The sequence below is a fragment of the Tachysurus fulvidraco genome, chromosome 6, assembly GCF_022655615.1.
Source record: "Tachysurus fulvidraco isolate hzauxx_2018 chromosome 6, HZAU_PFXX_2.0, whole genome shotgun sequence".
NCBI classification, from domain to species: domain Eukaryota; kingdom Metazoa; phylum Chordata; class Actinopteri; order Siluriformes; family Bagridae; genus Tachysurus; species Tachysurus fulvidraco.
The window spans coordinates 12,913,075-12,935,786 of NC_062523.1; the positions used below are offsets into that span (position 1 = coordinate 12,913,075).

The following is a 22,712-nucleotide window of genomic DNA, read 5'->3' on the forward strand; positions in this document are numbered from 1 at the left end:
TGATTATAAGCCTTTGTATGACACTTTAATCCAGTGCTATGGTTCTCAAATTGTATGGAATCCGGGAACCACGGTTGGTGTAAAGAATATCTCTGGCTCTCCGATTTTAATGACCCTTTTGGCCATCCATCAATCATACTTAATTTTTCTGTTTATATTTATTATATTTAAGATATACGCAAGTTTTTTGTGCTCATTTGATTTGATCCTGACCTAAAATAATAATAATTATCATTTACAAAATAAAAAACACAAACAAAATGCACAAAATGATGTAAATTCGATTCTGATTGCAATTGTAATTAAACAGAAAATGTGCTGTTTATAAAGTAATAATGTGACATTCGTTAACAGTACTGACTAATCAATGCATTTAATATAAAAATATTATAAATATTTTATTAGTACTACACTACTATAATAATACTATAATACATGTATATTTATAAGTGAATCAGAGTGCTGTGGACATATCTTTAGCTGGAACTGTTTGCCAAAAGAACTTCAGACACAATAGAATTTAAGAGCGTTTAGCATAGATTGTCATATAGCATTACGTTTTATAAAAGTTCTCTTGATCAAATGTTTGAACGTGACAGATTTCGTGCGGTTCTGTCGAGCTTGTCTGGACAAGCATAAATGTTTGAGCACAGCTTTCCACACACATGTACACACACACACACACACACACACACACACACACACACACACACACACACACACACACACACACACACACACACACACACACACACACACAAGTTATTTTCTTAGCAAGAATACACTGTGTAATGCAGTACAGACCTGCACCTTCTGCCTCAAGCCTTATGAGACTAACCTGAAAGACCATATCTGTTTGAATCAGAGAGAGAGAGAGAGAGAGAGAGAGAGAGAGAGAGAGAGAGAGAGAGAGAGAGAGAGAGAGAGAGAGAGCGCATTGCACAAAACGGAATGAGAGGAGAAATGTAAAATGCGCCTGAATATAGTTCTTTCATCGTTTAGTTTCACAGGATATGACGGTTTAGTCTGTAGCTCCAGGCAAAGCAGCTTGATAAAATTGTCATCTGGATACAGTGAGAAAATAACTCATTTTCATTTTATGATTGATTAATAGCTTCGGATAATCCTTGACTAATGCAGTCACGTGAAAACGCAAACTAGATCTGTAGAAAAACCTGCATGTATTTTATCCTATATCCACAATAGCTATCGTTTCTCCACCAGTGCAGTCCACAGCTTAGAACAAGACTGAACCTTATTTTATTATAATCTTTATCATTTCTACTTTTAAATGTCATTTTGCAATTTATTTAGATTTTTTTGATGGTGTGTTTTAAATAATTCAATATTGTAAACACGTGGTACTTGTAGATGTTTAACACTGTAACTTAATAATATCACATAAACACATAACACACACCCTTATGTTTTTTTGTTTGTTTGTTTGTTTGTTTTTGCATTATTTAACGATAATCCGAGATTTAGGGATTTGCCAGTTTTATACAAACGGATATAGGTTATATTTTTATATAGCTTATATTATATATAATACTATTTGGAAATTAAAACACATTATGTTTTAAAATAATCTTTTCAAGATAGACAGATATAATTTTTATCTCCCTTAAATGAACTATTTACTATTTATAGAGTGAACAACAAAAAGCAGCTTCAATGCCACTTTAATATGCAGGGTAATACAAACGTATACACTGTGTGCATAGTGTGAATAGTGCGATTTGCTGGTGACTGTCGGGTGTACAGATAGGCCTAGAATAATTTATGCTTGAGAAGACATGAATTGGAATTAAGAAAAGCTCCAAGAATAAAGCATGTTAACCTATTCATAAACCCTCAACACGCAGCATTTATTATCATATAACAAGAAGAAAATATATATCTCCTGTATATAAAAGTGTTTATTTGGAGAGAACAGGTCTGAATATTTCAAATAGAAGGCTATAATTGGTATTCTGATAGTCAGGATAGTTCCTCAATAATGTCCACTGTCCTATAGAAATAGACTGTACTGAAGCAGCAATCTTCCATGACATTTTCCCAAAGTATTACAAGTAGGCCATCTTTTTATCTGGTAAAATCTTTGGCATGAGACTAATATATTGATATATAGTCTCATAATTGATACTGAAATAATTATAGACATAAAAACACACAGATAGACATAACCCCATGATCGAAAAATATATATATATAGATGTTAGCCCTACAGTATATGTTACAAGTGTAGGCTATAATGATACTGATTAGTGGTTACTTGAGTTTTCAAACTTCTCTTCAGACACTTCGATTTCCAAACGCAGTCCTGCTGTTCAGTTTGTGTGTAGCTTCATGCACCTTTCTATCCTTCAGTTACTGTCGTCTTGGATAGTGGTGGTGGAGTGGTTGTACAATCCCTGCGCCATCAATTGCAGCGCCAATGAGTTTTTGTAACCGTTGGATTTTTTTATCTTTGCGCGTTTGTTCTGAAACCAGATTTTAATTTGCGACTCATTGAGGTTGAGCTCGTGTGCGAGGGTCTGACGCCGCTGCTCGGTGATGTAACGGTTCAGCTGGAATTCCGCCTTCAGCCGCTGCAGCTGTTCAGCCGTAAATGCCGTCCTGGGCCGCTTATTCTCCGCCTGGCTCTTATTCTTCTTCAGTCTGCGGGTCCTTGGGCCTGATGTAAGAACAACAATGAGATGCATCCATAATTATCAAACAGAATACTAAACACATGAAGCTAATTGAAAATGAAAGGCGCCTGAAATATATTAATACATTGACTGATATGTCTGCACAACTATCTATGTACTACTTTTATAAGAATGTTTATTATTACATTTATTATTAAATTACAGTATAATAAATATTAGTTATATATTGCACTTATTAATAATAATAATAGCAATAATAATAATAATAATAATAACAATAACTACAACAATAATTTTTATTATTGTTGTTGTTATTGTTATTATTATTATTATTGTTATTGTTATTATTATTATTATTATTATTATTATTATTAGTAGTAGTAGTAGTAGTAGTAGTAGTAGTAGTAGTAGTAGTAGTATGAGAAGTAGTGGTAGTAGCTAGAATGTTAAAGACTTAGAAGCACAGTACTTCAGTTTAGTCTTCGTTGTGAAGTGTGAGAAAATATATAATTTAGGATATATTCTTTTTCATAGCAGTTTAATTCGAAAGGCTACTCCTCAACATTTACTTCATAGTGCTGTAATGCTTTTGGACATCAGACTGCTTTTGTTTACATTTCTGAGATTCACATATCAGGTGTGTGCGAAAGTAAACGAATGTTCCTACTCAGCTAACCGGGCTTCACCCATTTCCCGACTCAACAGATTAAACGCCGACAGTGTGAAACACGGATATGTGAATAACAAAACAGCCTTCCAGCAAGAAATGGGTCAAATGTTGTATTTCAAACGACTGACCTGGCTAAATCGCCAATTTATTATTGTTTAAATGCTTTTCGATTAAAGCCATAGTGTACTTTTGTAAATGTCCTGATGTGCTAAATAAAGTGCATTCCACATTCCCTAAACGAAGTTTTTGAAAGTTTTAAATGTCTCATAAAAAAAAACTTTAATTATGACTATCATATTTCAAGTTTTAAATTTCTCATCAAAAAACTTTAATTATGACTATCATATTTCAGTGTTAGACTGTTAATTTAATACATATAAATGGTCTAATGTCTAATACATGTTGACTAGCTAATTAGACACAAAAACTCCGTAACAACATCTGTAACAACTGTACACACATCAATTTAGACAATAGACACTTTTAAAATTCTAATCAGTGAAATAAACAGAAATTAGCCCATACCAGAGATGAGTCAAGTCTCATGTATAGGGGCTAGATGACAACAAACTAACCTACAATTCAGCAGGTTTTATGGGCCTTATAAACCTTGAGGTTACTTTGCCGATTCGCTTAATTTTAATTCTGTATTTATTGGCTATAGCACTTCGGTCACATACTTCACAACGGTTATTTTTTTTATTATTATCTAACGTTATATCTGAAAAAAAAAAAATAGGTAACATTCTGGGTTTCTAGGTGGAGCTTTTATTTGAAATGTTTAAAAAAATCTATATATCCACCATTTCTAGCATTTGAAGTCACCATTAAAAACCGAAATGAACAAAGCCTTGTTTTAGATAGATAGATAGATAGATAGATAGATAGATAGATAGATAGATAGATAGATAGATAGATAGATAGATAGATAGATAGATAGATAGATAGATCACACAAACTGACAGGTAAACACCACAGAATATGTCTCTATATATGTTTTTACTATTGTTCATGCTTTTTTTTTAATTAAAAAACTAGAAACATCCTATTATTTATTATTAATGTTTATAACATGACCATACTGACGTAGCAATAACAGTTCCAGCTTGTGGTGTATATAGACGGATCTATAAATAATAACAACACTGTAATAGCCCTATTAACATTAGTTCTTAATAATGCATGCACTCTTATTCAGTCTGTAGATCGTACAAGGACAAAAAAAAGCCCTGATCTTGTGAGGTATATTTTGGGTATGGTATGTTTGGTTTTCTAAAATGGACATCGTGGTGAATTTTCTCTAATTACATTTCTATTTTTAAATGTTCCATGAACAACAATAATTTACAGTACATGGTTACTTTTTTGAAATTTTTGGCGGTCTTAGTATTTTATGATTTTTTGTTCAGGTTTTTCTAGGCCGATATTTTAGGAGTCTTCAGAGGCAAGCCAAGTCATGAATCACTCAAGTTCAAGTCCGAGTGCAGTCAGTTAGTCTGAGTAGAGTCAGTGAAAAGGCGATACAAGTGCCAAAATCTCTCTAATGGTTTTGTCTGAAAATTATTTTTACTATTCTTACTGACAATTTAGATTGTTATTATGCACAAATGCCTCTGAAATTCTTACGTAAAGCCCCCAAACCTGCAAATTAATTTACCTGATTTTTTGTTAGCAAAATTAATATAAAGTTAAAGCACAACCAGGTACATTTTGGACCATGTTGTATGTATCTATTTACTTTGTTTATGAAATAAAGCCAGACAATTAAAATGCTTTCCCATTCACTTATTTTAAAGTAATTAGAAGTAAATGTTTATCTTTCTTGAAAATATATAATAGACATCTATTTACACACGGGTTCAAATTTAAATACATAAAAATGATGTCACTGACTGGCAAAATTATGTAGACTTAATAATAATTATTATTATTTATTTTATAATTAGTAAAATTACTATATTTTTCAACATCAGTAGATTAACCTTGACCTATGCATATCAGCTTACAAATCCTAACAATGTAAATAAAACTTTAAACACATTACATATTTCATGTTACATCCATAATTTATGCCAAATTCCACAGTAGCCTACTAAAATTTTATTTATTTGTTTGTTTATTTATTTATAATTGCGTTTTACTTTATTTAAGAAAATGTTGAAACTATTTTAGACCTAGTCGCCACACCTTACCCCAAGTTGTTAGTGTTAAACTGAAATAGCTGTAATGACCCGTTGCCTTACCGGATGAAGGACGGTCTGAGTATCTGGTGCAGTAAACCCAAGCGGGCCAAAGTAAAGCGCGAGGGTCTTTACCACCCGCTGCTTCTCCGCTACTGAGCTTGGGACCTGGTGCTGATTCTCTAGCATGGTCTGGTGTTGTAGCTCTACTTGATTTGTCCGCTTTGGGCTCTCTCTGGCTTGATGGCGACGAGACTGAAGAGGACGTACAAGAGGACACGCTGTCGGTGGAGTCTGGGCATGGAGTTCCGGGCGGCACGGGCCTACCCTGCCCGCCCATGTCAGAGTCATTAGGACGCTCCCTAGCTCCTGTTCCCTGATCCTTCTTGCAGCCAAAGTCAGGTCGGAGAATGTCATCTATAAAAAAGTTAGTGGTCCTGTGAGTTGGATGCAATGCAGGCTGCAGCAGAGGCGGCGGTGGGGAGACCTGGCTCAGGGACAGAGGCGCACTATCCGCTTCACTCGGGTCCCGACTGGCGGGATCGTGCGGCTCCTCCATTCCTCTTTCTTTTTTCGCTTTCCAATAGGGGCACCAGTCGAGTCTGGAACCAACTACTCTTTCCTGCATGTGACGAGGCATAAGGCGTTGAGAAACGTTATCTCAGACGACGTGCTAATTGCTTGAGCGGATTGGAGCACATTTTCAAAGTCAGCTCGTCGACACGCCTCGGAAACAGAGCCTGCGCGTGCTCACCGCATCCGTGTTTTGACAGGACTGACAGCGCATGGTGCGCCGCTTTCCTTTTTCTCTCAGCGTCGTCTCCAAAATTTATGACACTCGGGCAGTCATGAACTCTGTTAGCCCAAACGGATCTCTCCCATTCCTAGACCCATTTAAGCCGGAAATAACGTCAGCTCACTCTATGTTCTGTAAGCCTATCTATAAGCGAGACACTCTCTGCCACGTGTGTCTCCGTCCAATTCCGAGTGTCTTCTATTAGCTACTTCTTCACGCGCTCAAATCATTTGGTCTCAAAACAGCACAACCGGCTGCAGAATTTCATTCAGACCTCAGAAGTGCAGAAGCCAAATAGGCCTAATTGAGCATTAACATTATGCTAATAATATAATATTCTATAATAATATACTGTGTGTATTATCCCACACTGTAGGAGAATAGAATAGAATAGAATAAAATAAGTGATCAAAAGATTATTATTATTATTGTTGTTGTTGTTGTTGTTATTATTATTATTATTATTATTATTATTATTATTATTATTATTATTATTATTATTATTATTATTATTATTGTCATTATTATGGCGTTATATAATTAATATTGATAGTAATAATCCTGCAACGACTCACTTTCTGAAAATGCAAAGGTTGAACTGTCTATATATTTGAAACCCATGCACAGCTTTGTGTTGTATTTCATTTTATCTCGGTGTGGGCAGGTTTGAGAACTCTATCCCCAGCACTGTTTGGTGGAAGGTAATTAAATTCTAATTAGGACACTAAGACTTGCCCGTTTTGTGAGTCAGATCCATTCAGGCGCTTAATGGCCGAACAGCCTGCTATCTCTCCTGCAGGAAGAGCGTCCGTGAGAGATAATTTATAGGGTTTAATTAGTGCGCGTTTATCATATCGAAGTGAATGGAGTAGACAAACCTGCCGCTTAATCAGGCGCAAGCGGGGATGAGCTTCCGCTGCACCGCGTTCCACAGACGCTGCGCTCTCACCCAGGGTTCACTGAGACAACATTTATATACTGGACTTGATTGACGTTTAAGCGTTTAGTGATTAATTTCAGCTCGACGTATAAAAACATGATAAATGTCGTTTTCAACGCTGGAAAACATTGTTTAATGTGCAGCTAAGTATGCTGCCCAGCTGGACCTGTTCCCAAGAGAAATGACAGAACAGGGGGAATTTACTGCAAATGCAGCACAAGTCTATAAACTATAGTACAACTGATATTAAATTAGACGTAATTTAACACACTATAATTACTGCACATGGTTCACATTTATTAAACTGATTTAATTCAATCTGCAGAGTAATACAGCTCATCAGGTCCAGAGTAAACGTTATACACGATATATTCATTCTATAAATGTGTTTTGTTTGTGGGTAAATTTGCAGCATGCAGTGGTACAACAGCAATGATTCAGATTTTTTTCGATTTTATTATTATTATTATTATTATTATTATTATTATTATTATTATTATTATTTTGAAAGTTTCAGTTTCTTCTTGATATATTTTTTTAATTTGTCATATTGTTCAGGGATCTCGAGGAATTACAACTGCACTGTATTGTATGACACGAGGGTTTATTTTACATTTGCCAGATTTAACGTTTAAATTTTAATTTTAAGGCATTTGGCAGACGTCCTTATAACATTTTTATCTCATTTTATGTAACTGAGCAATTGAGGGTTAGGGGCCGTGCTCAGGGGCCCAACAATGTCAGCTTGTGGGACCTGGAAATCGAACTGACAACCTTCCGATTGGTAAACCAACACCTTAATAACTAGGTTACCTTTTCCCCCATTTTACTGTAGATTCTACGAGCTGCGCGTTTCTACACACCTCCCTATTCTATTCTATTCTATTCTATTCTATTCTATTCTATTCTATTCTATCCTATCCTATTCTATTCCATGGCCTACTGTACGTTATAAAGTGCGTAAAGTACAAAAAAACAACATCGCAGGACACTTTTGTAGTCTAGCACATGCGTAAAAAGGCTCTCATGACACCGCAATGGGTGCTAAACAAAAACGAAACCCAAAGATCTTTTGTTTAAGCTGGAAAATTGGACAAGAAAACGACTAAATGTATACTATACTTCAGTATTAAACAAACAATCTTATTAAACCCTCATTCATCTCTCTCTCTCTCATTTTCTACCGCTTTATCCGAACTACCTCGGGTCACGGGAAGCCTGTGCCTATCTCAGGCGTCATCGGGCATCAAGGCCCTCATTCATCTGAAATCTGAAATTTTGTAATATTTGTGTTATTATTATTATATGGTCATTATTCGTTCACTCATATTTAATACGTTTATATGTTCCTCGGCAGTCAGACTATCTGGACTTTTTTAAAATTTATTTTGGCCCTACTTTGTTCAATTACGACGATCGACCTAACCAAGGTTTAAAAATCTACAAAAGTTGAAACATATCAGAGTCTCACTTACAATCTATTAATACATTCAGGTGGATCTCAGTCGCCATAAATGTGTTATTTGATGTAAAGTATGTGTTTATAACGGGACGTTTGGCCTGTGCGTTTATGCTACTTAATATGTTTTTGTCTATTAGGTGAGAGAGAGAGAGAGAGAGAGAGAGAGAGAGAGAGAGAGAGAGAGAGAGAGAGAGAGAGAGAGAGAGAGAGAGAGAGAGAGGCTTGTTTGTCAGACTTAATTGGACTGACCTTTTTCTTGAATGGAAAACAAATCAGGGATTATCAAGGAAACGTGAGTAAACCTGAGGGGAAGGAGGAAGAATCACAGACATTTTACGCAAAAATTGCGCCAATGTTTTCCTATATTTAAAAATGTTTTGGTACTAAACAAGTAAACATGACAGCAAAGGAACAAAGTAACAAATAACTAGTTGAAAAACCCAACTACAAACGCATGGAACAAAGAAATCAATGTCTGGACGTGTGGTGAAGTGTTTGGAGAACACTTGCCCCATCTAGTGGCGAAAGAGACTTTAAGAGATAAAGCGCCATGTACTATACACCAAAATGACTGCAGTCTAATCAGTTAATCAGTTAACATAACAGTCTATTATTATAGGTTGTCATTAAGCACTAATCTTCCTATACATGTAACAGCTTGCAAGTCATGCCAACAAAAACGTTTTATAGACCTAAGTGTGACATGTTTAAAATATTAACCTTAATATTTGGAATATTAAAAGTAACCTAAGTTTGTTTTGAAAGTCCCAAACAATAGCTAATGCCATATAGGCTCACGATTCAAATTTACTTAACTAGTTTACAGGACGACTGATTTGCACTCGTACATTCAGGAATTAAATGAAGCAATAGTGATGACAACTGCTAATTATGGTTATGTGTAATTGTGTCATACTCTTTAAACCTAGGACCCTCTATTATTTATCTGTGATAAAGTTGTTAAAATAATGAGGTGCCTTACTGTGAAACACATTAGATGTAATTGAGAATAACCTCCATATAGTAATGCATTGTAATCTGTTTTAAACTTTGTCATCTATGAAAGGAGGCATCACATTATTATATAAAACTTTATATTATTATTTATATTAAACTTTTGTTTTATGTTTATTTTCTGTGAAGCTGCTTTGAGAGAATGTGAATTGTTAAAAGCGCTACACAAATAAACTTGAATTTAAATGAATTTAACTGAATTAAATTTATTTGGAGCAAATTGGAATTTATCTGTAGGAATAACCGTATATCAGTTAATACTTTATAAAAAAAAATAAAAGAAATCTTAAATGTTCAGTTGTCCCTTTTAAGGAATGCATAAATGTTCTGTGTAAAAACTGTTAAACAGAGGATAATCCCAAGTTTAAAAGTTTTTTTTAAATTTGATTTTAAAGCAAAAGTTATCAAGTTGAGTTCACTGACAATTTTAAGGCAGCAGGTGAACTTCCGATTGTATATTGATCATGATGAAATGTCTTAGTGTAAGAACAAATCCACATAATTCAGAAGTCCACAGTGCCTTCCTGAGTATAAGCAGTTTTTGATCTAAAAACATTTATTTGAAATTTAATAGTTCAAATATTGTAACACATTTCATGTTAATTTTACATATGCCAATCAACTAAAATAAAAAGATTACATGCTATTGCCTGTCAAAATAGCTGTAATATTATAGCTGTCTCCACAGTTTCCAGAAATTTTACCTGTAACCAAAAAATATATTAAATAAGAATTCATGTTTTATTTTAAATTAAATGGGTCAAAGCGACCCATCTGTCAGAGCATTTCGCAGATGATTCTATTTGATACAACATAGTCAAAGCAAGTGTCATATCGGCCAAGTTAGGTTTGTTTGTTAATTATTAGTTCATTTGTAAATAATACCTTCCGTGCGTTTGTAAATGTTCGGTTTTTGAAAACTTTCAACGTTTTAAAAGAATTAAATGAGTGACTTTAGGCTCCCCGTGACCCGAGGTAGTTCGGATAAGCGGTAGAAAATGAGTGACTTCAGGTATACTGTGGCATCAGGTAAATTGGCTCAGTTGTAGTTGTTAGCAGAATTTATTTGTCTTGATTGTACATGATTGTAGTTTTAGAGATTGTATTTAGATATTATGTTACTTACCTTTTTGGAGAGAATTGTGCTATAAGGAGCCTTTGAATTTGGTGGCTTTTTGGTTCCTTTCGTTTCTGTCCTAAGGATGTCCTAAAAGATGCACTATAAATATCAAAATGCAAACACCTGGGCTAGACAGATCAACAGTGCTGCAATCATGGAAAGAATACTTAGCATGAGGCAGGAATACACTCTAAATAAGAAGCCAAATCATAGCAGTGCACTATACACATACACTCACACATTTACACCAAATGACAATTAGGGTATAAAACCCAGAACTCCACAGTAGACCAAACTCAGGATCAAATCATCAACTCTTAAGCAATGACGTGGCAAGGCTACCAGTTGCACAGCAACAAAAGTATTTTAATGTAAAATGAAAAGTTTATTATTAGTCCAGTCCAAACAATACATTTTTAACTGATGTTACTTTGTGTTACATACTTTCTGGGATGACACTGTTACAAAAGTGGAATATATAGAAAAAAACAAACAAACAAACAAAAGAATATATAATTCCAAAGCAATGTGTTTATTGTTGTAGTAATAATGATGTGGCTAATGCACAAATATGGACAAAAAAAAAAAAAAAAAAGACACCTTAGAGAAATGGTAACTCACCATATCATTAAATTACTATTCAATACTGTGTGTGCGCATGTGTGTGGTGGGGGGCTTGGTCTAGCCTTTCAGGAACAGGTTATTCCAGCGTCCTCAGCGTGTTGGCAATTATTCACTCCCATGCCACCATGTACACAATCAAATATGGTGGACTCTGTTCCTGTACACTGCAAGTCATCCAGCAAGATCTTACCTGTTCCTGAAATACATCATGCAAAGGACTATTTAGATTCCCACTCAAGGTTTTGGATAAGGATGTCAGTGTGAATGTTCATTACACATGTTAATGTTTTTTAAAAGCAAACTTGAAATATGCTATCATTGAAAACCTTTTTTTTTTACTGTTACTACTGTTTATTGTATTTGCATGCATGACCTACTTTGGATGTTAACTGGGTGTTTCTATGCAATGATTTTAAACTCATGATTAAAGAAATGATAAGATCATTTTTTATAGAAACAGCAAGAAGCTGTAGTGACTCACCTGGTGTTGCTGTGAAAACACGTGTAGCTTGCTGGAAGCCCAACATTTTACACAACACTTTGGCATCCAAAATGTCAAAATTGTCATCACACACCGTGCCCCACTCCGAGTTATACAGTACCTCTACTCTGCCTGAATTAGGAGTGCCGATCAAGCGCACATCTAATGGGACAAACAGGTCAGACACAAATTAGATGCTAATGATATTAAAAGACAATCAAGTGGTTGGACACACATACAATATGTCAATAAAGTCCAATAGTATAGTTACTTCTACTAGATTCCGTTTCTCCCTTATTTCCTTTAGCACCTTGTAGTCCTTGATCTCCCTTTTGTCCTTTTTGACCCATGGCACCTGGAGGCCAGAAATATAACCAGATAAACACATTAACCATAGAAATAATAATAATAATAAAAAAGTCACATACTACTATAACTACTTATAGCACTAATACACACACACGGTCTATACATGAACAAGGATAATTCTACACATACCTGTATCACCCTTTTGTCCAGCTAAACCTCGAGAGCCTAAATTTGTGAGACACTATTTAGCAGTTTCTGAACATGTATCATGAATCTATGAGTAAATGGTCACATTAATGTACTCACCAGAGTCTCCTTTACTTCCTTTTACCCCATTAGCTCCAGGTATACCTGCACATTAAATATGCTATAAATATACATCCATGATTCATTCATGATCATATTAGATAGTACATAAACCTATTATCTGTAACAAAAATCAGTTTCTCATTTGATTTACCAGGAAATCCTCTGTCTCCCTTTGCTCCTGGAGCACCTGGAATACCTAAAGAAAATTGCATATTGTTATAAAACTTTATACCAGCACTGTGTGTGGTCCAATCATAGCCAGTATGTGCACCCCTTACCTCGAATGCTGTCTCCCCTTTCTCCCTTCTCTCCGGGTGTACCTCTCTCTCCAGGAGGCCCTTGCAGCCCATCTGGGCCCTGTGGTCCAGGAGCTCCTGAGAGTTCACAAGAAAAAGTTCATGTTAACTGAGACATCAGTTAGTACCAGGTTAATTCAGCTGGTCTGTAATAAAACGTGATTTTTTTTGCTTTCCAAAGGTGAAAGAGAATTCACAATTTGTTTATCCAGCAAGTGGTTATACTACAGTTGCTGGGCAACAGTAAGGGTGTGAATCTCTAAGCTAGCAGCAGATCAATTCCAGAAGCAATCAATGCTCTGATACTGTTAACTAATAAGGATAGTAATTGCTTATAATTCTATTTTGATATTGCTCTCTATTTAGGATAAATGTCACTCTGCTACTATTTTTTTAATTGTGAATTTGGGTAAAAGACAGTGCATGCAGACAGATTATGTCCAGTTCACTTCATCTGGATATAATAACGGTAAAAAAAAAAAAAAAAACCTAAATTAACAGACTTTAATAGACAAAAAAAAGGGGGAGGGGGGGGAGAGGAAGTACCCGGGACTCACAATAATTACATTGATGCGATCGGAATCCTTGGCCGAACATACACACCGCGTGTCATCACAATAAAGACATTTTTGACTTATATATTAGTCACTTCCATTAGACACTTCCTGTTTCTCTGAATTCGCCATAACTTATTCGCCTCGCCATGGCAGCACCATTCGAGATCTCAAAAATCCCTTCGCAATTTAGCAAGTGCAACGTCTCGACATCATGGTCACCACTTTTGGTGTCAATCGGATGAATGTCCTCGGAGGAGTATTTAAAAGTTCACCACATGCATCTGTTGTGACTGACACTTCCTGGGGCCTGTTGGTGGCGCTATGTCAGATTCACAATAGGCACATTAATGCGATCGGAATCCTTGGCCGAACATACACACCGCGTGTAATCACAATAAGACATTTTTTGCTTTAGATAGAAAACACTTCGTTTCTCTGAATCCGCCATAACTTAGTCGCCTCGCCATGGCAGCACAGTCAAAAAAAATATCAAAAATCCCTTCGGAATTTAGCAAGTGCAATGTCTCGGCATCATGTTCACCACGTTTGATGTCAATCGCATAAATTCCCTAGGAGGATTATTTAAAAGTTCACAGCACTTATGAAAAGCAATCCAAAACGGCCGACTCCCTGTTGGGTGGAGCTAATAGTTTAGAGCGCAAAAGTAGTTCAGGTCGATGACATCTATATGCGTACCAACTCTCGTACATGTGCGTACATAATTGACCGATCTGTGCACAAATGTTTGTTTTTGCAATACAGGGGGCGCTACAGAGCCCCGTGCCACGCCCGTATTCCAGCCTGTGCCCGAGCCTAGTGTCGCACGACTCTGACGTGTGTGCCAAATTTCAAGAGTTTGCGAGCATGTTAAGGGATCCCAATTGGCCAATGTGTGCAAAAAAAATTGAATAAAAAAAATAACTAAACCCGAGCAAAAATAGGGCTTCGCACCATTCGGTGCTCAGGCCCTAATAAATAGAATCTCCACTTCTAAAATACTGACCAAACTGCAAAAAACAAACAAATGATGAGAGGTTATTTAGCATCTAATTCACAATTTCCTAAACTCTGTGATAAGATGAGAATGACAATGCAGACAAGACCTTTCATAGCCTAACCTATAGGGTTATAGTCAGGTCACTTCCTGATTGTAATAGTGATATTTTTACTCAAGTAAATGACTAAAAGTGAATACTGGTGGTCCAGAACTTAAACTACCACTTATTTGTACCTTTGATTATACATGTTCAAAAATAATTGTAAATTCCTCCAAACAGAGTTTTAAACTGATGGTATCCTTAATCTGTGACAGTGAACCAGTGTTGCTGTATTTGATAGAGACATTAAAGCACTTTTGTACATCACTCTGGATAATGGTGTATCCTCTGCATCCTCTCTCACACCCGGTTATCTTCATGTCCTCTTTCAACACATCCATACATATCTTTGGCCTTCCTCTTGACCTCTTAACTGACAGCTCCACATCCAACATCCTTCTATCAATATAACCACCTCCCTCTGTACATGTCCAAACTCTCAATCTATCTGTCCTTGTCCCCAAAACAGCCAATCTGAGCTGTCCCTCTGATGTGCTCGTTCCTAATCCTGTCTCTCCTCACCACTCCTAAAGAGAACCTCAACCTCCTCATCTCTGCTACCTCCATCTCTGCCTCATGTCTTTTCCTCAATGCTACAGTCTCTAACACATACAGCACAGCTGCTCTCACTACTGTCTTATACACCTTTCCTTTGTTCAGCTCCTTAAAAATATTCCTTCCATCTTCTTGTCTGTTAGCAATTTTCCATCTCTATCTTTAATCAAATTTGTGTTGCACATCCTTCCCATATCCATGTCTCACTAATCTATAATCTGTACTGCTCACCTTCCCTCGTGTTTAACCTGGCAATTAGATTTGGCATGGATTACACGGGATGCCCTTCCTGATGAAACCCTGTATATTTATCCGGGCTTGAGACTGGCACAGAAGTCATTGGCTTGTAACCGTTGTGGCTAAATTGGATATAAATGCCATAAATGTATGGCATAAATTGAATGAAAGGAAATAAGAAAACCACAATCATGCTTATTGCAAATGTTTTGTTGCTTAGTACAAAAGAAAGTGTGCTGAAAACATTTATGTAGAGCTTTAAAACAGAGGATATATATTTAATATTCATGAGATTATTATCTTGCCACTAAAGTATTGTCCTATTGCCCCACAAAAGTGAAGTGCTCGCATGGGATGTTATTTTGTTCTCACCTGTTGAACCGTTAACACCCGGTACACCTGGTAAGCCTGGTATTCCTTTAGGTCCTACAGAAGAAATGGAAATAGACTTGGTATACAGAAAACTTAACAATGCTTAAAAACAACCTTATTAGGAAGATTATGAGGTCCTGTATCACCTGTTGGTCCGCTGTTCCCCGATGGCCCAGCAATACCCGGTTCTCCTGGCTGACCTTTAGAACCAGGTATGCCTGGAGAGAATAGAGAGTAAAATAAGATTAAACCATTATAATATATTTTGGAAAATATGGAGAGTTAAAACAGTTAACAGCATATTGAGACAAATTTTAGTTTAGAATATAAACCTGGTAGTCCTGAAATTCCTTTTTCACCCTTAATACCAGGAACACCTGCAGAAGAAAGCAAAAATTTACTGAAATATTTCCAGGATTCTTTCCAGGGTACTTTTGACAGTTCATTATTAGATAAATTAATCCAAACATAGATCCAAAAGTCACAGCAAGGTCAAATGTCAGACATAGTGTTTCTTTAATAGCTTCCTTGCCGTTTTGAAGAATATTTTATATATTTATTGCAGACATACAAATTAGAAACAAGATAAAGACTAGACCTGTTTGTGGAAAATGTGAAAACTATTTGTTATAGACACTTTATTACCAGGGAATCCTGAGATCCCAGGTCGACCTACTAGTCCTGTAATGCCTCTGTCTCCTTTCTCTCCCTTTGAACCTATGGCTCCAGGTTCACCTGCTTTACCTATTAATTTTAAAAAAAAAAAAAAAAAAAAAAAAAAGTAGAGTATTTTTAAAAAAAAAAAAAAAAAAAAAAGTGAAAACACATACACCCAGGTTATTCCATATTTCACATACTGACCTGGTGATCCAGGGTCTCCTTTAGGTCCTTGTAATCCTGGGAGTCCATCTAAACATTTAGCACCAGGTGGACCTGTCAAAAACAGGATAAACTAAGATTAGCCTGTCACGGTTAGACAAAGGCAAATGAGGATCCAAATGCAGTTAATCCTTTTAATGAACAACACAGGAACACAGACAGGTAGGCAGGACTAGGCAAAAACACTGGGCTGAAAGCAAAAAACACATATACCTATAACAACTCACGACAGGGAAGTGCACAAACAGTGAATATATATGTGACATGAACCAATCACCGAGCAGAGACAATGAGCGACAGAGACGACACACCTTAGGGAAGGATTGAGCACAATTACTGTCCATGGTAACCAACAAGGGCGGGGCAAAACAATCAACAGCAGGGCAAGACAGCAAACAGAAACAGGGCAAAGACAGACAGGCTCATTACATAGGCTATGAGATGCTTGCTTTCCCTCTAAATTTGGAAGTACTTAAACTTTTGAAACTACAAAGGCATCAATAGTACATACACATTACATTTTATAAGTGCAAAATGTATTTCATATACAAAATTATAGCTAATTTCACCAATGGCCTAAATTACTATTAATAATTCTATATAATAATTTTGTAAAACAAACAAACAAACAAACAAACAAACAAACAAACAAATAAATAAATAAATAAATAAATAAATAAATAAATAAATAAATGTAAATCATATAAATAAATAAATAAATAAATAAATAAATAAATAAATAAATAAAGTGCCCCTGCCTGAAAATCCCAATTATATAGATGAAATTAAAGTTATTAAAAAAGAAATGAAGAAAATGTGCAAGAAACAGAATGATTTGGATTCAAATTTACAAAGACTGCATTTTCAACATGTTTTTTCACCTCAGCACTAAGAACATATCCTAACCCTGTATGACCTGAACATAATCTCTGTAATATAAAAATTATTTTTAATATAATTTTAGGCTTAACATACTCTAGAAGTATGAAAGGGAATGAATTCGAGAACCTGCATGTTCATTACCTTCGTTACCCACATTACCTACATTCATAAAATTTGATTTGATTTGACCATTAATCTTGAACTGGTCGGTAGGGGGCACTGTACACAAACTTTAGAGAGCACATTCAAGCTTGATATTTGGAGTGCATTTAAAATTGATCTGAAGTCTACATGGAATAGAAAGGTAAAGTCAGGTATATCGTATCATTTTGGCTATGATTGGGGAAAGATATAGAGTTGGGTTAAGAGCACAATACAGATTTGACTCTTCTGAGTTTGAGAGGTTGAGAAAACTTAGATGATTTCTAGCCCATGTTATGGAGAACTTTGAAAGTTGAAAGTGTGTTGGCAAGCACTGTTTTAATAGGGATCTGACTCACCTTGCAAGCCCATGAGTCCTGGTGATCCAGGAGGTCCTGGAGGTCCAGGAAGTGCTATTGAAAAGAATGAAAATGTTCCCAGTGCATAAGACTCTTATCCATTACTAGCTTTTCTTCTTAATAGGCAACCTGTGAGACATGCATAGGTTTAACAGACACTCTGGAAGCCAGAGGTTTATTTCAAATGGAATTTGTCTTATAAGCAGAAGGGGACTCTAAAAAGTGCAAATTGCTGCTTTAAAGCACCTTTTAGAGGCCACAAATCATCTGGATTTGGTAAAATTGATAATTTGTTGGAATTTGTTGGAATAGCTTCTAATAAAATGTTAATTAAAAACAAAATAAAGTAAATGATAGATAGATAGAGAGAGAGAGAGAGAGAGAGAGAGAGAGGGGGGAGAGAGAGAGAGAGAGAGAGAGAGAGAGAGAGAGAGAGAGAGAGAGAGACCTTTCTCCTGGCTGATGCTGTGCACTTGATACTGTAGCTGGTGAGCACTAGAATTAAGTAGGTTCATTTGTGACATCAAAGACTCCAGACCTTTCTCATCCCCACAAAGGTTGTGCAAGCAGTGCTGTAGGAAGTGTAGAATTCCACTGGTTAAAACTGAATTTGTATGTTTATGTTTGTGTGTGTGTGTGTGTGTGTGTGTGTGTGTGTGTGTGTGTGTGTGTGTGTGTGTGTGTGTGTGTGTGTGTGTGTGTGTGTGCCAGGGTGTGTATCTTTATGTTTACCTGATCTAAGTGAGAGCTCTCTTGTTTCAAAGCAGATTCTTCATTTTGCTTTTTTGTCAGCTCTGAATGAATCCATGCCTCTAGAGTGAAGACTAACATACATACATAAACAACAACAACAACAACAAATTATAGATCAAGACTATATGATCACCTTTAATTAGGTTTCCTGAAATATTATCTTAATATTATTTGGTATATTGGGTATTTTGGGCATTTTCTAGTAACATTTCAAGTTTAATCAGAACATAAATGTATCTTTATTCTTTATTTTTACTTGATTTTACCTGTTTAATATTTGAGAGGACTTCTCAAGTTCTATAACTCAAATCAAGCATCATGATTCTGTTGTGTGCCAAAACCTTCTGTTTATGGCACATGACAAATAATGTTATATCGTGTGTGTGTGTGTGTGTGTGTGTGTGTGTGTGTGTGTGTGTGTGTGTGTGTGTGTGTGTGTGTGTGTGTGTGTGTGTATATGTGTGCATGCTAGATAGATTTAAATATGTCAGAATAATCTTTGTTCTTTTTTGTTTCTAAAATGTAGTAATTTTCTGTGTTTATTACAAAGTTTAGCACATTAAACATCCAAGCCACTTAATACAAGAACCACAAATTAGTTCATATTAATACTAACTGAAATTGAAAAATTAGTTAATTTAAATTAAATGTATAATTTCATTTAGGGAGTAGCACCACCAATTTCAACCAATACAGCATTAATTCCTCTTGGGAAAGGCAGATTCAAGTCCTGCACAGTTGCCAGAGGGATTTTAAGTCATTCTTCTTGCAGAACACTGGCCATGTCACTATGTGATGCTGGTGGAGGAAAACATTTCCTGACTTGCAGTGATGTGTCTATTGCCATGCTTTACTCTGGAAGTGCAACAGTCCAGGTGCTGAGCTTCTCTGGGGCTTCTCAACACTGTAACCCTTCTCAGTGTGGAAAAGAAAGTGAAAGTGGACTCATCAGAGAACAATATATGTTTCATTTTGACCACAGCCCAAGATGTATGCTGCGGCCACCACTGAAATCAGCACTGTCATTGGCATGAGTGACCAAAGGTTTGTTTATAGCAGTTTGACCATGAATATTGACCCTGTGGAGTTCCAGATGAATAGTCTTGGTGGAAACAGGAGAGTTGAGATGCACATTTAATTCTGCAGTGAAGGCAGCTCTGGGTTTATGTTTTTTTAGGATACAATCTTTGTTAGTACCCCAGTTAGTACCCAGACTAACTTGTGTCGACAGTTACTCCTGTTGGATGTAGTTCGTCATTTGTTTTGGGATGCTGACATTACCTTGGATACCATGGATATAGATACACCACAAAGACTTGCTGACCTGGTCACAGATGTTCCAGCAAGATGTCCACCTACAATTTGTCCTCTTGCAAACTCAATCTCCTATTATTTTGTGTGGATTGCAAAATAATATGTAGAGCTTTGTGACTACTCTGCTAATTCTACCTTTACACTCTTTTGTTTTAATCATGAAATCAGTGAAGATTGGCCACCATGCTGCACATAGGTGTGAAACCTCCAACCCTGTATTGGCCAGTGTCTCAATTTCATTGTAGACAATGCAAGTAAAGCTTTCTAATACAATATTATATGAATTACAGTAAACTGCCCTCAACTAAGCCAATTAAGTTCTTATTTATTTATATCTTTATTAAACCCATCTTAGATGTCGAAAACCATTATCTCTAAACAAGATCATGCAGACATTCAATCGTGTGTGTGTGTGTGTGTGTGTGTGTGTGTGTGTGTGTGTGTGTGTGTGTGTGTGTGTGTGTGTGTGTGTGTGTGTGTGTGTGTGTGTGTGTGTGTGTGAATTTTCCTTGATTTGAAGAACTGTGTTTCTTCACACATGTGAAAAACATTTTGTGCTAAGAATGTATTAATTTGGATTTCTGGAACATACAATAATAGCATAAATGGACACTTGACACTAAAAAAAACTTTTTGAACATACAAGTAAAATTATTTTTTATGTCAAATATAATGATTGTTTTTTTTTTTTAAGTTTTTTTTAAGTTCCTGCTTGTTCTGTTAAGTAAATTTTCTGTTTTCTGTATATTCCATTAGCATTTAGGAATTTAGAAAAAAAAAAAAACAGTTTCTTTTTCCACACATGAATCTTTACCTTTATAAGTCAGGAGTAGTAGTCCTAGTAGCAGAAGCAGAAATCCAATCACTGTAACACTGCACACCCTTCCTGATGACTTTCTTGGTTTTACATCTGCAAAGGGAACATAATGAAGTGAAGTGAAGTGACATATGGCTAAGTACAGTGACCCATACTCAGAATTTGTTCTCTGCATTTAACCCATCCAAAGTGCACACACACAGCAATGAACACACACACACCGTGAACACACACCAGGAGCAGTGGGCAGCCATTTATGCTGCGGCGCCCGGGGAGCAGTTGGGGGGTTTGGTGCCTTGCTCACGGGCACCTCAGTTGTGGCTGGCCCGAGACTCGAACCCACAACCTTCGGGTTACAAGTCAGACTCTCTAACCATTAGGCCATGACTGCCCCATAATTGCACACAGGATGGCACATACAATCAGGATGAACAAAAAAAGGCTTTCCTGAAGGTATTGCACAAATTGCACCTCTTGAACTTTACCAAAGTTATTAAAACAATCATATCTGCAAATATCCACCTCGGGTAGGCTAGTTTATAGGTGGTTGGAAACCCGATGTTGATCCCGGTGTTGAACATACACAACAATCGTATAGCAAAAAGCTACGCTGCAAAAAACGACATTTTAGGAAGTAAAAATATCTTGAATTTAGTCAAACTATTTCTTATTATAGGGTGATATTATCCAAATATTTAAATATACAAATATTAATTGAATTTTTTTTAAGCTTTTAATGTTCTTATTATATTGGCAAATCATTTGGCTTCTTTTTTCTTTTTTCATTTTTCTTTTTTTTTTTTAAATTAATGCTTAAAATGAGTGAAATAGACCATCAGAGAAAGAAAAATGTAACTTAATCATCTAGGTCTAGAAATAGGTTTTGGTTTAAAATCTTTTAAATTAAAATAATTTTTAAATTAAAGTTATTATAACTTGCTATGGTGATATTATGTGCAGTATAAGCATTGTTTGCTGTTTACCTTTTATAACAAAGCATCAGATTTATGATAATTTTAGTGAATAAATTCTAAAGAAGATGTTTAAACTTCTCAAAATATAAAAATTATTAAAATTTCTATAATCTTATCTTTTTTTGGTTATGTTGAAAACATCCCAACATTTGGATGTTTTACTATGTTGTCAGTTTCTTGCTGTCCCAGTCCATTTATTGTGTGTAAAATAAATAAACAAACAAACAAATAAATAAAACGTGATATATGTAGATATTACTTACCGTTTGTCTGGAAATCATAGCGGCCTGAGCTGGAGAAATTCATGTCTGCACCATAGAGAGGGTTTTCTTTGCAAAATATTGTGTCTTTGTCCTGATTCTCATTTAGTGATGTCTCCATCTTGTTCAGTCCAACAATCACTAGAGTAGAGAGTACAAAACAAAACTTTATATTTAAACAGTTGCCTCAAAAGCTGACTCAACAAATTAGTCATTTGACTAGGAACACACGTAAGAAAATAATTTTCTCAAAGGCATTAGGTTAGAAAAAAGGAACTGAAACATCCGTTTTACAAACTACACAGTATCTGTAGCATTTCTGCACAATGTACACAGTATTCTGTGGTTATCTATGGGTGGATGGATGGATGGAAGGATGGATGGATGGATTTATGGATGGATGGGTGGAAGGATGGATGGATGAAAATTATATCTATATGAACAAAAACAGTTTGGATGTAGATCCCATGCCTAAATTAGTGTTACATTCTGGCCCTGACACAGACACACATTTCACAATATCTCAGTCAGTCTACTGCTGGAACAAATCCCATAGCTATAGTGATTTTTTTGTTGTTTGTGTTTCCCCTTTTTATATGTGTAATGTGTTTAGGGTTTTTTGGCAATTAGATAAAAAATACAATACAAGTTAACAGTAAA

The 22,712-nt window shown here is 35.8% G+C and overlaps 2 protein-coding genes across 2 annotated transcripts; both read right to left on the reverse strand.

The window, feature by feature from the left end:
- Window positions 1-1,901: 1,901 nt before the first annotated feature.
- On the reverse strand, window positions 1,902-6,719 carry en1a (engrailed homeobox 1a). The gene is made up of 2 exons (XM_027164569.2): window positions 5,568-6,719; window positions 1,902-2,677 (listed from the first exon to the last, which is right to left on the reverse strand). The coding sequence occupies exons 1-2, from the start codon at window positions 6,142-6,144 to the stop codon at window positions 2,367-2,369; spliced, it is 888 nt and encodes a 295-aa protein (XP_027020370.1). The 5' UTR covers window positions 6,145-6,719; the 3' UTR covers window positions 1,902-2,366.
- Window positions 6,720-11,181: 4,462 nt separating this feature from the next.
- Window positions 11,182-22,214, reverse strand: marco (macrophage receptor with collagenous structure). The gene is made up of 17 exons (XM_027164567.2): window positions 22,056-22,214; window positions 20,816-20,911; window positions 18,667-18,758; window positions 18,383-18,506; window positions 17,935-17,988; window positions 16,535-16,606; window positions 16,319-16,417; window positions 16,006-16,050; window positions 15,820-15,891; window positions 15,674-15,727; window positions 12,838-12,933; window positions 12,711-12,755; window positions 12,557-12,601; window positions 12,440-12,475; window positions 12,213-12,296; window positions 11,942-12,103; window positions 11,182-11,656 (listed from the first exon to the last, which is right to left on the reverse strand). Exons 1-17 carry the CDS (start codon window positions 22,171-22,173, stop codon window positions 11,526-11,528), a joined length of 1,425 nt encoding a protein of 474 aa, XP_027020368.1. The 5' UTR covers window positions 22,174-22,214; the 3' UTR covers window positions 11,182-11,525.
- Window positions 22,215-22,712: the final 498 nt, after the last annotated feature.